The 18,804-nt window shown below is 29.5% G+C and overlaps 2 protein-coding genes across 3 annotated transcripts; one reads left to right on the forward strand and one right to left on the reverse strand.

The window, feature by feature from the left end:
- The first annotated feature begins 12 nt into the window (after positions 1 to 12).
- Positions 13 to 13,529, forward strand: LOC106785423 (AT-rich interactive domain-containing protein 4B). Of its 2 annotated transcripts, none has more exons than XM_014745868.1 (7): positions 13 to 447; positions 1,332 to 1,768; positions 2,934 to 3,179; positions 4,991 to 5,195; positions 5,306 to 9,833; positions 9,920 to 10,060; positions 10,155 to 13,529. In XM_014745868.1, exons 1-7 carry the CDS (start codon positions 442 to 444, stop codon positions 10,196 to 10,198), a joined length of 5,607 nt encoding a protein of 1,868 aa, XP_014601354.1. In that variant the 5' UTR covers positions 13 to 441; the 3' UTR covers positions 10,199 to 13,529. The 2 variants fall into 2 exon arrangements, with proteins under 2 accessions (XP_014601354.1, XP_014601355.1); XM_014745869.1 differs by having other exon boundaries at positions 1,332 to 1,759.
- A 3,379-nt stretch (positions 13,530 to 16,908) lies between these two features.
- On the reverse strand, positions 16,909 to 18,225 carry LOC106785426. Its single transcript, XM_014745875.1, has 2 exons — positions 17,915 to 18,225; positions 16,909 to 17,449 (listed from the first exon to the last, which is right to left on the reverse strand). The coding sequence occupies exons 1-2, from the start codon at positions 18,056 to 18,058 to the stop codon at positions 17,255 to 17,257; spliced, it is 339 nt and encodes a 112-aa protein (XP_014601361.1). The 5' UTR covers positions 18,059 to 18,225; the 3' UTR covers positions 16,909 to 17,254.
- Positions 18,226 to 18,804: the final 579 nt, after the last annotated feature.

The following is an 18,804-nucleotide window of genomic DNA, read 5'->3' on the forward strand; positions in this document are numbered from 1 at the left end:
GCGCAGTGCAGTAGTCCGAATATTCCTCATTATCTTGTATTAAATGTATTTATTTATTTCAGTTTTTATGTTAAAAATTCTATTTTTAAGAAGCAAGAATAGATATAATAAAATAATTCATAATATTTCATCGTAAGAATAAATTCGAATTCGTAGATTAGCTCAGTTGTTGTTTGATGGAAAAAAAAGTGTCGTCCAATAAGGTGCGAGATAGCTGATAAGTTGTGTCGGGGTGGAAATGGGCAGGGAACGGAGCTTGCTTGTACGCTTTCGTGCTGTGAAGTGTTGGTTTCTTAAAGGGGGACATCATCAACTATTCTTCACTCACCAATCTCTATTTGTGATTCTTGTCTGTGAAAACGGAATACGTAATTGTTTTTAATGTGCCGCGAATATCAGCGATCAAAGCTCATTTACATGGTGATCGTAAAGCGTTAAAAGATGTTGGTAAGCAAACAGGCGGGAGACAAAAGTTTAACATTAAGCAAGTGTACGAACATTGCATATACTGCGATCTATCTCTTTCTTCTATTCGTTTCTTTTTTCTTCTTACTTTTCTTTATACCATATCTTGTCAATTGGATTCGAAATACTTTTCGTGATTATAATAATGTTATTTCGCGTTAATATACTTCCTTATATTCTTCTTTCTTTCTCTACATATGTCTTAGCTCGGTATCTCCTTCGAGGTTACTATTATTTAGCAATATTTGAGATAGCAGTAATGTGTCAGTAATGTGATCACACTTATTTTTATTATGAATCTACTAGAACAATACGAAACGATGATATTTTAATGAAAAATATATTCTGCAAAGAAACTTTTGTCGATAGCGACGTCAAGTTAAATCTCTTCTCCTAAGTTCTCCTTCAAGGAGAAATTACTTCTTAGTTCCTACAAAAATAATTGTTACCGTGAACAATGGCTCTTAATATCGATATATAGCTTATTTTTTCTTTTGTTTACTTTATGTTAGAAATATTTATTTTACCGCTTTTGATATCTCAACCAATTATGATGGAAGAATGTGTGTGTATACATATTTGCGCGCGCGCGTATACTTGACGCACGCAAGCATTTTTCTATATACGCATTGCGCGCGACCCTAATATAATTTCGAAATTTTTGAAAAACTATAAAAGTTTATTTCTCTATTCATCTGTTTTTACATATTCTTTCGTTTTCAATAATTATCATTGAAAATTGAATAACGTGTCATACTACTATAATACCTTTATATATACATCTATTTGTTTGGAGCAAACGCAAATAAGTATTATTATTTCAATGTATTACTTTATATTGAGAGATTAAAGATTATTTATTGTAGGGAGACGATCCACCGTACCTGTCAGTAGGTACGGAGGTTAGTGCTAAATACAAAGGTGCTTTCTGCGAAGCTAAGATTCGGAAGGTAGTAAGATCTGTGAAATGTCGAGTAACTTATAAACAAGGATTAGGCACTGCTACAGTTACCGATGATCAGATAAGAGGGACTTTAAGAGTTGGTGCATCAGTAGAAGCAAGACATAGCGATAAGAAGGAGTTTGTGGAAGCTACCATTACCAAAATACAAGACTGCAGTCAATATACTGTAGTTTTTGATGATGGAGACATTACTACTTTAAGAAGAACTGCTCTTTGTTTAAAGAGTGGAAGACATTTTGCAGAAAGCGAAACATTAGACCAGCTTCCTTTAACACATCCCGAACATTTTGGAAATCCTGTTATCGGAGGAAGAAGAGGAAGACGGTCAAGGCAAGCTCAGTATGTAGGCTCGATAAGATTTAACAAGTACAATGTAATTGCAAAATTTTGCTTTGGGTATGCTTAGGTAGGGTATGCTTAGTAACAAGAACATATACATACCTATTGTGGACAAATGAATTTCAATGTCACGAATATGATGTGACATATGTGTAGTATTGTCAACATATTATCTATATTCAGCTAAAAGTCACTAACCAATAATAATGCTAATCTGAGCTATTGCTCGTCAAACAAATTTTTAATGGAAAAAATCAGATTTGGAAAAAATTTGCTTTTTGTTGATGCTTTTGGTGAAGTAATGGTTAATAAATTAAAAAAATAATTTTCTCAATAATAAAGATACAAATGTAGTTAATGACTTTTATCTAACTTTTATCGATTTTTTCACTTTCATATTCAGAACATGATGTATGTAGTTCTGGCACTCCATCAGTTTTACTTTTTATGACTGGTAGTTTTGAATATCAACCATGATAATCCTCTGGGATGATTCGAGAAGAACATAGCTTAAAAATATCTTTGATAACTTGTTTAACTAATTTATCTTATATTTTGTTGAACGCAGTATTGTTCATATAAATTATACATTGTAGTAATTGATCAAATTTTGTCCAAATACTTCTTTGAAGAACTTTTCTGTGCATAATGACCTTCCATAGTTGGAAAACTTTCAATATGGTTTTTTAAATGATACGACGTATCAACTATATGTTATCAAGCATATTTGACATTGAGTCTATTCGTGAAGATTTTCTTGGTTTTCGTCTTGCTTTTCATTGTTTGGCTATTCAAATTAATAGTATGTAGTAAAGGTTAAAACTTTAAATTCAACATTCAGTTAGTGGCTGGATAAGGGCTGCCAAAATAAGTAATAGTTTACCAGCAAAAACTCACTATACAACTTAATGATTTTTGGCAAAAAATACAATTTTTGATTTTGAAGTTGATGAACTTTTGATATTTATTTTGCATGTTTACACTGTAATAGAATTGATAATGAACTATACTTAGATTGTTTACGAAATTTTAAACAAGCTATATAAGGACAAAAATTGTAGATAGTGACATTTGAATATAAACGATATTTAGAAAGATATATATATATGAGAATTTAATTTTTAAATTATACATGCTTAATATTATTTTATCGTTTTTTTCATAGAGATGAAAGTAGCGATGATGAGGATAGTCCTCCTAGAGGAAATCGTGATTTTGCTTCTAATATGGGAGGAAAAGAAGGCATTGAAACAGAACCTGAAATTGGACGAGTTGTTTGTGTTGAATTGGGAGACAAAAAGAAAAAAGATAATTGGTTTCCAGGATTGGTAGTAGCTCCTACTGCTCAAGATACTGTACGAATTAGAGTAAGAGATGATTACTTGGTGCGTTCATTCAAGGATGCAAGATAGTAAGCATAATATCTATTTGATATAACAATTAAATATATTTATAATTTTAGAATGTCTGAGGCTATGAATAAGTAATGATTATTTTTAATCTTCTATAATATAAAAATGTGTAATTTATCAGATATTAGTGTAAGCGATAGGTAATCAGAGACCATCTGGAAAAATTGCGATCAAAGAAGTTTTGAAAACAACGATAGGATTGCTAAATCTTGGTTTGATGAGGAATGCAAGAAATGTTACGATGACAGACAAAGGATTAAAGAAATTAGTTTTAAAGAGTGTAGCGACAGGTTACTAAGAGAAACATATGAAAGAATTAGGAAAGAAACTAATCATAAATTCAGGAATAAAAAACAAGAATGAGGGAAAAAAGAAGGTACCAGATATTGAAAATAATAGTAAGAATAACAACATCCGTGAAGCATAAAAGACCATAAACGCGATTATGTATGGATTTCAATCTAAATCGAATTTGTTAAGGAGACGCGAATCAATAGAAGCAAAAAGTATTTTGATAGCTTACTAAATATATATAATCTCAAACGAAATTTGGCATACTATAAAAAATAAATAATGAACCTCTACCAATATATATTAACCCTTTCGGTACGGCAGCGTAATCTGCGAAAACGTGTTTTGCGGAATTCATAGAAATCTCGAGCGTGATTGACACTAAACTTTTCATTCGAACCGCGACGGTCACCGATGACTGTCCTGGTATTTAACGACTTTAAAAGATGTTTATAAAATAAAATAAAAATAAAAATAATAATAATATATAAATAATAATAATTAATAATTTTTGTGATGGAATTTTATCTTGCGGATCAGACAGAAAGATGGAAAAACAGGCTTAACGCTTAACGTTTTAAAATCTTTTCTATTTCTTCACAGTTACATTAATTAGAGTAAATGACATTGATATAAATAATTTGTTCTAATATCACAAAATTTAAAGAAATAATAAAACTAATAGTGTAACATATGCCGATCGGCGGCAGTAGTACCCAGAGAATGTTTCGTGGATGTCGCTATAGGGCGGCAGTAGGACCCGGAGAACGTTCGTGGATGCCGCCATATGGCGTCAGTAGTGCCGAAAGAATAAGCTAAAGTTATGTTAAATTCTTGAAAGAAATAGCTAACGACAACTTCATCTTAAAACAATTAAAAGATAATCAAGTTAACCCATTTGCATCATGTGTCTACTTTAGCTTTCTTGCCCAAACATCAGCGACGTTCAACTATCGACTGACTTGTATCATCGATCAAATTCTCACAGATAGAAAAACTATTGTTTCTTATGCGGAATAATCCGCGTTTGGATGCAAATGGGTTAAAATTCAAGTCGATATTTCCGATATCTATAGGAAGCTCACTATTGTTCTAAAAGAAAAGAATGTAAATTTCTACACTTATCAGTTGAAAAAAGATAGAAGCTATAAGATAGTAATAAGAAGGATACATTTTAGAATAGATACTAATATAATAACTAATGAATTAAAAAAACTCAATCACCTGGCAAGGCAAATAAGAATCGAACGTGATACGAAATAACCACAGCCGTTATTCTTCATTAAATTTAAGCCTAATGATAATAATAATGAAATATACAAAATCAATAGGCTAATAAAGTAAATTGTGTGTTATTAATCAGGTACCATATGTTATCTATGTTTTTATTAATTTTGTTTTTTATTTGTAAAATTCAGTTTGAAGTGATAAATAATATTCCTGATAAAATGAATATATATTAATACATATATATATATTGTTATTATTATTATTATTATTATATTTCACACATTTATAGCTACACAGTACCGAAAAAGGAAGCAACTGAATTTACTAAGGAATTGGTCAATAAAGTTGAAAACAGTACATTGAAAGTTGCAGTTGAAAAAGCATTGCTATTTTTAGAAAAAAATGAATTGCCCCCACATTGGGATAGAGATTCTCTATTTGGAAATTCTGTTTCTAGTGGTAATAGTGATTCTGATAGAGAATTAGATTCCGATGTAAGTGTTGTATTTAATTACTTGATTATATTGATTAAAATTTGTAGTAAATATATATACTTTAAATATTGTACAAGAAATAACTTGTAATATATTTTTTATTTTTTTAGAGTTCAGATGACGAGCCACGCGAGGAAAAAGATCACTTTGTGGCACAATTATATAAATTTATGGATGATAGAGGAACACCAATAAATAATTGTCCTATGATTGGTTCCGAAGATATAGATTTATATAGATTATTTCGAGCAGTTTACAAATTAGGTGGTTACAATCGTGTTACGAATCAAAATCAATGGAAATCCATAACACGTCGATTAAGTTTTTCAATGCAAAACTCACCATCTACGCACAATTTGGTGAAACAAGCATATAAAAAATTTTTACATTCTTTTGAAGATTTTTATAGAAAATTAGGTTGTACTATGGTGAATCATCCAAGAGGTAGTACACGAAAACAACGTCCCGGTAGAAGTTTGATTAGAGATAAGGACAGAAATACGCCTATTCCACCACCAGCCCCAGTATCAAAGAACGAAAAAGAGGAAGATGAGAAAAAGTCACAAGAAGAAGAGAAAAAAGATAAAAAGGAAACGAAAAAAGAACAGTTAAAAGAGGATGAATCAAAATTAAAGAAAAAAGATGATGTAGAAGAAGTTGGGAGTGGGCAAGAAAGTGATATAAATGTTGATGCAGATCCAGAAACTTCTAGTAGCGAGAAGTCACCTAAAATTTCTCCTCAAATTGCATCAGTGCCAAGTAGAGCCAAGTCAAAAAGTAAAGAAGATATGAAAAAAAAAGTTGTAGAAAAGAAAAAAAGTGAAACTAAAAAACAAGATAAAAAGGATGAGAAAGTGAAAGAAGAAGAGGCAACAAAAACAAGATCTAAATCTAAGGATGACATAGTAAAAAATAAAGCTTCTTCCGAAGCAAGGGAGACACGAACACCATCTAGGGAATCCGAGAGAAGAGCTTTGACAAAACAAAGACGTTTAACAGATGAGGAATTAAAACGACGTGGTAGAAAGCGTAAAGAACATGAAGCTGAAAAATCGAGAACCGATGAACAACTTGGAGAATCGGCACCCTGTTACAAAGGTCCAGTGGAATTAGGTGATAGGTTAAAAGTTTATTATGGACCAACGCATGAATCTAAAGTTACATATGAAGCGAAAATCATTGATATGGAAAAAGATGGTAATGAACCAATGTATCTTGTACATTATACTGGCTGGAATACAAGATATGATGAATGGATAAAGCCATCGAGAATTGCTCAAAATTTTACTCAGGCTCAGGGTAGAGTAAAACGTAATAAAGCCACGTCCCGTCCTCAAACGCCTAGTACAAATAGTTCTGGTAATGTCAATAAATCTTCGAAAAATAACGGTAATACTGCCTCAAATGCTGCTTCAAATGTTGCTTCAACAAATGCGTCCCAAAATCGCCGTAGAGCACAAAGTGTCGTTCCTGTTACCAATACTATATCCACGTCGTTTAAAGAAATAAAAAAAGAAGAGAAAGATAAGGACAAAGAAACAACACAACCCATTAGGTCTACCACACCATTATCTGTAACAAGTAGCAGTTCTAGAACTAAGAGTCCTGCAACACCAGCTAATAACAGACAAACTAGAACAAACAAAAATGTGGATCTTCCTGGAATTGAACCACGTAGACGAACTAGAAGAACATCAGGTCATACAGACATATCAATTCCATCAGAAACTGATGAAGACAGTGAAGCATACGAATCTGACACAACTGAACCAGATCAAGCAAAAACAAGGTCCAAAGGAACAGATGAAAGAAAACGAAGAGATGTTAGAAATCGAGATGACAGAATCAAAGCTGAGGATATTAGCGAAGGGGAGGATGATAAAGATAATATAGAAGAACCTCGTAGAGGTCGTAGATTAAGAAGAACACTTGGTAAGGTACAAGGTGTCAAATCTGATCCTGATAGTGATGAAGAACAACCAAAGGGTAGAGATTTTGATCTTAATCAAATAAGGTCTGAATTAAAAGGATTTGATAAAGCAGTTAAATTAGAATTAGTTAGAGTTGAACCTAATTCTGAAGATGGTATTAAAACGGAAGAAAAGGAAAATGTTTCTACTTTAATTTCTTCGAAAATAGACAAAAATGTAGAAGTATTAAAAACAGAAAACATTCCAAATCCAAAGCCTATAGATAGCAATGAAGACATCTATGAATTTAAAGAACCGGAACCTTTTGAATTTGAAGTTAGAAATAAAAGAGATACAAACGCGGATAAGGACAAAATAAAGAAAAGAATGTTTGAAGAGGAGCCTAAAAGTCCCAAGAAAAAACAAAAACCAGTTACAAGCCCAATAACCAAAGATACTAAATCTGATTCAGACAATGATTCTCGTAAAAAAACCAGAAAGTTGTTTAGTAATAAGCGAGCTGACGATTCTAACGATACGACGGTAATAGCCCTTAACAAGCCATTACAACCAACACCTTTGACGTGTGAAGAGGCATTTGATAAACTTTGTGTACCTCCGTCGTCATTTAGTCATAGTAAATCATCAACAAATTTAGAAGAAACTGGAAAAGTAGTTAACAGTATAGATCTTCTGTTTAGTGATTTACCAGGCGACGATGATGTTACTCACGATGATTCCGAAGATCGCTTAATAATATCAGAAACGGAAGTTTCGGAAACGGAACAAGAAAATTTATTTACTTATCATCAAGAAATGTTTACTACAACTTCTGATTTAACTGACACCATTGATTTAGAAAAGGGAACAACTAATACTCAAGCTGATCCCCCAATAAGGGAAGATTTAACATTATCAGTTATTGTTAATAAATCAGGAGGAGCTTTGGAGCAAAAACAAAATATTAAGGCATCGCCTGTATCCAGACTATCTCCAGAATTAAAAACACTTGATGCAAAACTTATAAATATTCAGCCAATTTTATCACCGGTTGTAGTTACACCCGCTCCCATAAGCGCGAGACTTCCGGCCACATCTACGATAGAAGAAAAGTTATCAGCTGCAGCGATGGCTTTTAGAAATAAAACTAAAGATACCCCAAAAGAAGATGAAGTTTCTGAGTCTATAAGAAAAATTAATAAAGAAGTTACCAAAAAAATAGATGCTAGTGTCGTCTTGCATAAGAATAAGGAAGATCAGATTATTTCCAAACATGGAATAGATAATAGAAATCGAGAAGAAGATACTACAATGAAAGAAGAAGAGCAAAGAAGAGACATTATGTGTGTAGTTATTAAGCAAAAGGAAGAAGAACTTCAGCAATTAAAATTAAAGAAAGAATCTGAATTAAAAAAATTTACGGAAATAAAAATTGTTACAGAACAAAGAAAAACTCAAGATAGTAAAGACGATGATTGGAAAAATGAAGATAATATACGATGTAGTATAATAGAGGAAGATATTAAAGAACAAGATTCAAAAGAGAGAGAAAAGGATAAACGAAAAAAAGTTGTTAATCAAGAAATTGTGGATTCAACCGATAGTAGTGATTCCGAACAGAGGCTTGTTATTGATAACGAAGAGCCTCAAGATATAAAGGATCCTATATCTAACTTTGACACCAAATTGAGAGCAGAGTTAGATAAATTTCAAGATGGCCATGAACACTATCCTAAAACGCAAACACCTAAACCTGTACTAAATTTAAATCCTCAACAACAACAGGAATGTATATCTGATTTTAAATCAGAATCAATATCAGGAATTATCAATATTAAGACAGATGAAGAGGGTGAAACAATTAATTCATTGCTTTGTGAAGAAGAAATTCCTGGCTCGCCAGCGCCTCCTATTGAGATTATAGAAAAAGATAATGCAGGACCCTCGTATTCACCGCCACAAGCTGAGATTAATGAAAATATTGTTTTACTGGAAATGCCTTTTGCAAGTGCTCCAACTTCTGGTGAAAGCACAACAAGTAACACTGTTGCTACTCTTAGTATGGCATTGCCAAAGCCTGTTGAAACATCTATTCCATCTGCATTGCCAATACAGCAAAATCCTTCGCTTGGGTTACGGCAACAAGTACAACATCAACATTTACCAGCGCTTATGCCTGCACAAAGACGGGAAAGCAATGATGCAGCACCAGTAATGGATAATACTCCTCCTACAACACCAGACTCAAGTATTTCAAACATCTCTGGGTCTCCTCGAGAAGAAAGAATTGGCGGATCTTCACCAACTTCTGAAGATAATATGAAATTAAATAGGGATAGTTCTGAAGCAGATAATGATAGCGGTAGCAAGGGACAAGGATTTAGCGAAGATGATATATTAACCAATTCAGAACGAAATTCAGGAGATAGAGCATTAAAAGCTCCAGCTAAACGATCTGTAGAAGAAGCTCAAAGTCCGAAAAAACGAAAGAGAAATAGAAAACATTCGGAATGTGGAGGAAATATTCCTAAAAAATCTGGTAGGCCAAGTGGTCGACATACCAGAAATGGTGCTGGCAGTGATAGCGATGATACAAGCGAAGGGTCTAATTTATGTTTAGTAAATCCAACATCTACAAATCACACAAATCTTAATAGTGTAACAGATCTCAACAATTATTCATCGAGACCACCTAGACAGGTGAAATACAACTTCTATGTGGAATTCGGTAAATCAAAAATAATAACATTTTTTCTTCTTTTTTTTTTTCAATTTGCATTAGAAAAAAATCTTATGCTTTATATTTGATTACAGGTCCAGAATTGGATGGAAGCCAAAGAATAGCTGTATTGCAACAAAAATTAACAGAATTACGCCAAACATATAATTCTGTAAAGGTTGAACTTGCTGCTATAGAAAGACGGAAAAAGAAATTACGGAGAAGAGATCGAGAAGGTAGGCAATATGAGTAATATAAAATTAATACTTATAATTTTTTATTTTATAAAAATAAATATTTATGCAAAAACCTCATATGTATTCGTTTTAGCTACAAAAGCAGCTAAAGCGGAGATGCAGCAGGCCTGTTCGTGATGGGCTGTGTTGGACAGCTATCTGCATATCTCCACATATTAAAGTCTTTTACGTATGTATATGTACGCATGTATACAGCGATGCTTTCCCAAAATTTACCAAACGATTCATAGTAAAATTATTTTATTACATTTTCATTATTTTGAATAATAATATTGCCATCACACACACACATAATGTTATGATTCGTCAGAAGGGTAGACTAACATGAGAATACTAAATATATCAGATAATTAACAACTTTTACTTATAATAGTGATAGTAAATAAATCTAATTTTCAAATTATTTCAATTAACTTAAACATCTCTATGATAATTAACTTTAATGCTATTACTAATGCTATAACTGTTTATCATGATATGTGTCATTTATGGAATTTTACAAAAAAAGAAAAAGAAAAAACCTATCAAATTCTCAAATTTGGTATACAAATTTACATTACAAACATTACAAAAATAAATTTATTTTATGCCTGCTCGTCATTAATAGCCGATTTGCATGAACTCTAAGATTTATTGGTGCGAACCGGTGTGAACTAGAAGGGAAGCATTTCAACATATATGCATATATACACATACAAGATCAAAGATCATAGTATGGGCACTCTGCAATCACGGCAAAATTCATGACAATTTACCTGTCTATTTAGGATTCATTAGGAAATTTTCTCCACTAATATAAATTGTAGATATAGGTGTAAGATTATGTATGCAATCAAGATTAAAAAATGGTACGTAAATATATATATTAGGTGTAGCAAACTAATTTGGTGCCTTGATATTAAATTCATTGCGTCATAAATCACCATTTTTTTCTCGTCAAGGAATTTGGCAATTGCCTGAAAAATGGACCAAAGTAATCAAAAATAATGGAGACTATTTCGCAAAATAACAGATGTATGATTACTTTATAAATAAATACTAAATTTATTCGGAAGGCACCGAATTAACTGTTACACAATATATAATATATGTATGTGTCGGCGTTAAATCCTATAATTTAGTTAATTCATGAAATATCTAAGTCTTACGCGAAATAACTAATCGTTTTTGGAAAAATATATAAAAAAAAATTGTATTATATACTTGAACTAATTGTTTTAGGAAATAATTAAATAATATGTGAATTTACGAGAGGCGAGTAGTTAAAGTATAAAATTAAAATTTGATTCCAAGTATAAAAAAAATATTCATCGGCTTCGTTTCAATATCTGCCTATATTGTTGTAAAACTGGAGACAGAAAATATGCGTTTCTTCGTTTTAAAGCTTTCCAAACGAAGGTTAACAGATTTCATAAATTAACGCCAACATATATATATATATATATATATATATATACAGGGTCTTTCGCCTAACTAGACCACCTTAAATATATCGCTTATTTTGTAAGATAGAAAAAATGTCAGGGGAAAAAAATATTCTGTTCTAAGACGTCAATACGGTGATAACACCGTACGTTCTTATAACTAATAAAAAAATGAATATTATGATTATAAATATGTTGACCTTCAAGTGACATTGCGAAATGTTGCTCTTCTACATGAGAAGTTTTTTTGCTTGTATGAGTGTCTTACACGTTGATTTGCATTTGTTTCATTTACCTTCGAACGAGCGCTTACTAAAGCTCCTGACAAACTCTTCATAATTTTCTCAATAAAGGTCATCTGAAGGTCAACATATTGCACATCGTTGGATTTGTTTTTTATAAGCTGTCTTAGACTGTGTAGTGAAAATATACAGTCTTATTTTAAAAAAGTACGATGATCTTGAAATCTCGAAAAAATGACATTGAAAAAAAATTCGACCCATCACCGTATTAGCGCCTCCAAACAGAATATTTTTTCCCTCTGACATTTTTTTCTATCGTACAAAATAAGCGATTTATTTAAGGTAGTCTAGTTAGGCAGAAGATTCTGTATATATTATATATAATTTGAACATTATAAAGATTATAGAACATTTAAGTTTATATTACATATGAGGTACGTTTCTTCTTTGTTAACTAAACTTTGCTTTTGAGTCCAGTGTTTGTGTCATTGTGGTTGAGCTGTTTTCAGGACAATTAAATGTCTTTAATCTCATAAGTACAAGCGCTGTTTCTCATGGCAAAGCAAATGTAAATAGGATTTGTAATATCATTATTGGCACATAACTCTGTATATTATATATAACAAGAATAGCATTTGTACAATCTAAATTTTTTATTTAATAGATGTATTACAATTTAATATTATTCTCGATGCGTATTCCAAGCAATGTGTAGCTATACAATTACAAGGCATAAGTGAAAGTATGCATTGTCGGCAATTTGAAGTACAGCATAATTTCAATATTAAATACAAGAGGAAATTTGTATTATTTTAAACTATGTAAATATATTGTAGGAAAATAAAAATATCTTACATTATTTATAAAGTTATAAAAATATTTGTTCATATTTACACAAAAATTGTACATGTATATTCTGCTTAAACCAGAGACATCAACAGTAATTAATGTTTATGATATTTTTTTTAATCTTTTAAGAATTTGTCATGAATACAGCTTAACATAACTATGAGCTTGAAAATTTTTATCTCAACCGTTTTAGTGCCAAGTGGCGCGATCACGTCTAAAAGTACCAGCGCATCAAACTGATAGTCGAAAGTAATTGCATGTCGGTATATTTTCTTATAATAAAACAAAACACTTTCGATACTGAATAAGATAAGCACTATCGGTCCACTTAGCATTTTTCGACCCAATTTTCGTAAAGACCCGGGCACTCAAACAGTTAAACAAATAATTGGCAACTACTATTGTACTTTAGTTATTTCTAACTTTATTATCAAGATCTATAATTGGTTAAAAACATACACATTTATATTTTTATTTAATATGAAGATATACTATAATATAGTATACTTATATATAAGTAAGTGTCCCTCGTGTACTAAGAGACTAACTGTAAGATTAAGATTATGTAAGTTCAGAACCACAAATCAAATAACCTTGAATGGGGCTAAATTTGTATGAAACATGTTGGCTGAAAAGAGTATGAAATTTTATATAGATATATAATATATATTTTTTATAAGAAATCAGTTGTGAACACATTCATTGATAGAAAATAATCACACTGATTGAGAAAAATAGTAAGGAAATGGGGAGTTGGACTCTCTAAAACTTTGTACATAGTTTACATTGCTTGCATTAAGTACACTTATAGTATATAGTTTATAGTATGTAGTTATTTGTCGCACAGGAATTTTAACATTACTTTCAAGTGATTTCAAAAATCTTGCAATAACATTTACTGTATTTTTAACTTAATAAAGAGGAAGAATTGTATGACATTGTTTATGTAGATTTTTATGTATTTGATCAAATTTGTAAACAAATATTTGTGAAAGTTACAAAAAATGTAGCTTTAGTATTACTAATATATTTTGTATTAATTTCAAGAAAAAAATGGACTCATTAGTAAAATAAATGATTAATTATTTTGCTTTTATTTTAATATTTGCATTTGTTAAAAGTAAGAGAGATCTCAAATTGAAATAATAATTATAAATATACTATACAATAATATCGTTTATTTAAAAAAGAAATCAATGTTGAACATACATACACGTATAGAGTGTGTGTGTGTGTGTGTGAAAGAGCGAGAGAGAGAAAGATAGACACTTTCATATTAAAAAATAATATATCATAAATATTATAACATAATATATTATAAATATAGATCCCTATTATTATTGGTACACAGGAACAACAATTTTGCCTTTACTTGTTGAATTATTATATACATAAAAAATAATGTTATATAAACCAAATAGTAACATTAAATTATTATTTACTTATGTCTGTCTAATACAAAAATTTTCGATTGCAATTCTACTATATTATACCTTTATAATATATACCTGTATATATCAGTATCAGACGTTCTTTAAACTGTGTATGTAGTATTTCTGCTATACATGTATATAAATATAACTTTACAATCGTGAAAGAGGACTGTTTTATTGCACATGGAATAGTATAAGATAAATATATCTTATATAGGATGAATTAGAATTAATCGGATACCTGAATATTTCTGTTAAATTTAAAATTACAAAGAGTATGTCTACATCAGAATCAAAATAGTTTTGAAGGACGTACATGGTCATTATAATATAATGTTTTAGGTCACCAACGTTTTGGTCACCAACGTTTTTTTAAACGGAATTGCATATTTTTTCTCTATACATTATTGTAGCCAATACTTAGCGAGTTCAACAGTGTACCACAATATAATCTTCAAACAATCTTTAACCCAAAAATATGGAATAAATAAAATTCATCATGTAAGGTTTATTTGCTTTATTTATATTATGCTAAATGTTTAAAATTATTCTCTTGAGCTGCGATACATTTATTTAATTTCAAAGAATAAGAATCTAATGCTCTGTAATTCATTTCAGATGGAATCGACACATAAGCCCTGATAATTCTTTCTTTCAAATGCTTCGCAGTGGTAGAATTTTTCCAATAAACTTTTTTTTCCAGGTATCCTCATAGATAAAAATCAAGGAGTAGACATAACGGACCCATATAATAGCCAGCTCGCTAATCAAATCTTACATCCTTTGATTTATTGGGAAAATTCTATCACTGCAAAGCATTAGAAAGAAAGAATCATCAAGGCTTATGTGTCGATTCCATCTGAAATGAATTATAGAGCATTAGATTCTTATTCTTTGAAATTAAATAAATGTATCGCAGCTCAAGGGAATAATTTTGAACATTTAGCATAATATAAACAAAGCAAATAAACCTTACATGATGAATTTTATTTATTTCATATTTTTGGGTTAAAGATTGTTTGAAGATCATATTGTGGTACACTGTTGAACTCGCTAAGTATTGGCTACAATAATGTATAGGGAAAAAATATGCAATTTCGTTTAAAAAAACGTTGGTGACCTAAAAAAATATAATATTATAATGACCATGTACGTCCTTAAAAACTATTTTGATTCTGATGTAGACATACTCTTTGTAATTTTAAATTCAGCAGAGATATTCAGGTATCCGATTAATTTTTACTCGCCCTGTATATATGAATAATTACACAAATTTTTAATCTCTTTTGTTGTTAGGCTATTATTTTTTTCATTGTATCAACAATTACCGTCTTGAGAGTGTTTCAATAACTTGTTAGTAATCTAAAAAAAGAGAATTTTATTTCGTTTTTTTTTGTTTTACTATGTTAGCTACATATGTTTAAGGCTGACTGTACAATGTCCAAAACATTTACAGCATTATTTGATCAAATAATATATATATATGTAATATGCAATATAAGGCATTGGGTAACATATTGTATATGCTTGAAAAAATAAAAATCGTTATTCCTATACATAATTACTATATTAAATGAACAAAAAAATGATTACAATAAATTGATTAATTATCTATTTTCGGTGATTCGATGGAGCGAAATGAAATTTGGACTAAATTTAATTAACTTATATTGATATACTTTCATAAAAAATTATCAAACAAATACTTAAATTTAAATTACTTTTACGTAATACAAAGTACAATAGATAAAAATTTTTTGAGTGATGATTACATTCTTGCCTACAAAAACACTTATCTTCATTGTAAATTATACAATGTTATATGTGAAATAATACATATAGAAAGCACAATGTATATTGCGACACGGTTCATTAATATTGTTCTATATAATCTATATATATCTTAATTTTGTGTTAGCATATATAATTAACAAATAAATCTTATCATAGAAAAATTATTTGAAGATCGTTTTTCTTATTATTTGTATTGCTTACTCGAATATATTTTATTAATAAAACATTTGATAAAAAAAAGCAGCAGAACTGACATAATAAATGCGCCGTTAAATTTTGTAAAGATAGTTTATTATATATTATTGCTTGAAGAAAAAAAGGAATATTAAAATTTTTAAAAAACATTACATAATATTGTGTTAACATAATGTACAAATATATTTTTATATGTATGACTTTGCAGATTTTACGTTTTTATATTTTTATATTCATTTATTGACTTTTAAAAAACATTGGAATTGAATAATATGATGTATATAATGGAAATGTACAATGATTGCAATACTTGTCCCATCGATATCTAAAACGACCAATTTATTGATATTTTTCTATATTTCTTTTTTAGAAGATGTATTTATTTTTCACAAACTTTTTTATTTTTGTTACTATAGAGTATTATGAAATAAGCATGTAAGTATATTTCTACGTTTCTATTGACTCAATAGTTTTTGTATAATATTTTGGAGAAATAATTTATTATAAAATAAATGTATTATAAACATCTATCTATCTATTTATCTACCTATCTCTATCTATCTATTTATCTATCTATCTATCTATATACCTATTTATCTGTCTATCTATCTATATATATGTATATATATATATGAAATTATTAAAGATAGTGTAATAATTTTTGTCGAAGTAGATAATATAGAATAAAATATTAATGAAAGTATTTTTAAATACTATTATGTTCACAAAACATACTACTACATGATATATTTTTTTCTTCGAAAAATTATTAGATTATATGATCATGTTAATCCAAAGTCTACTTTGTACAATTTCAATGTACCTAATAAAAGATTTAATATATATATATATATATATATATATATATATGTATATAGCCATAAATAAAAAATTATTTTTCATGTCAAATAATAATTGCATTCAAAATATTGAAATATAAAGCATATAGGATACTTAAAAATAATCAGCAAATTTATCGATGTAAGAAATTTTAGCCTGTAAAGACAATATTTGGCTACTTTATTAAAAATTTGCTTTTAAGTAGATTATATGACGATGTTAACTTTTTCTACTTAATTCAGAACTTTTATCTAACAGTTTTATACCTTAATAACAATTTTGCGAGGAAATGATATTGGTAAAACTCAAGTCACTCAATGATGTTGAAGAAAACAAAAAAAAGGAATAATAATAACTAAAAAAAAATAAAAGGAAGGAATATCATGATTGTACATGTCAACACGGAGGAGGGCTAGATGTTGGCACAGCATCAATAGTCGCTGTAGAAGAAGATGCCACTGCTGAAGTTTTATTTTCAGTAGGTAACCTCCGCCTAGCAAACATGAACTGTTCCATTAGTTCGTGATGTGCTTCCAATCGTTCAATACAATGTAGACATGCAGTTTTTGGTAGCGGATCATTCATATTTACCTGTATACAAAACATATGCAATAACAATAATCATGTACATTTTAAGCAATGTTGTAATTAGTTGTTAAGGTAGTAATGTAATAAAAGATTACAAAGAAAATTGATTCTTTTTTATAGACACTTTTGTTATATATATATAATATGTATAAGATAATATACACATTAGACACACTCCAAATACATGTATAAAAAATTGGCTACGATGTAGGTTTCTCTATATATACGATATAGGCAATAAATGGTTACACAAACAAAGTTCTTTGTTGAAAATCTATATATAATATAAATTGTGATATCAAATGATTATTACTTGTGCTGTCATTTTAGTGTAGAACAAAATGTAACTATGATGCATATAGATCAAAATATGTTCTAGTAACAGGATTGTACATTAACTTCTTTGACAAATAAATTTATCAGAAAAGAAGTAAAGAATGTGTATATACAAGTAAATGTATATCTTACCGTAATTGGAAGATAAGCATTGATCTTATCCGCGAGTTTCATTCTTTCACCCTCTTCTCCGTAAATGTGGATCACGAAACGGTTCATTTTACTGCAAAGTCTGCAAATGAAACCTGTTATTACAGCTTTATCCGTACTGCCCATTTTGCTACTCTATTTTTAATTTCCTCTTTGGTATTTGAACTTATTAATAGTCAATTAAGTTTAGTCCTTATTAATGAATATTGTGCAAATTGGAAACACTGTTATTTCAAGATGTTCTTCCTTTCAGATTCTTGAGTTTGTTTATCAAAGACTTCACACCATTGGCGCTACTAGTACTTCTTATTTTCATTGCTTTCTTCAGGGCAGTATCTAGTCCATTTCATATTTTGTTTAAAAACATTGGAAAATTTTTATTATCATTCTTTTAAAAAAACATCATTTTATTTTTAATCAAACAATTGTATTAATTAGAAGCAAAATGTTTTAATTATCTATCAAAAGTTTTCTATAATTAATGTCATTGATAATATATATATATCTCCTATTTGAAATATTAAAAATTACATTTGATATATTAAACTTATATGAACAATTTTGTTTTCTTATTACAACACAATAGATAATTAAATATTTTTATTATTACAATTTTATTTAGTATAATAATTTAGTATAAACTATAATACGAGTAATTTTATAGATTTAAAAAATGTTTTTATACAATTCTGAGATCGAACGATCGAAAGTTAAATCGAAAGTCTCAAACATGATAGAAAAATAATTATTAGATTGTTAACTGTGTGTGTGTGTGTGTCAACTGACAATCGATTTTAATTATACATATTTTGTGCATTATATATATATATATATCTTATCATTACTTTAAAAGTAGGAAAAGTTATCCGTTA

This window comes from Polistes canadensis, unplaced genomic scaffold (assembly GCF_001313835.1).
Source record: "Polistes canadensis isolate GaletaPanama2010 unplaced genomic scaffold, ASM131383v1 scaffold_50, whole genome shotgun sequence".
NCBI lineage: Eukaryota > Metazoa > Arthropoda > Insecta > Hymenoptera > Vespidae > Polistes > Polistes canadensis.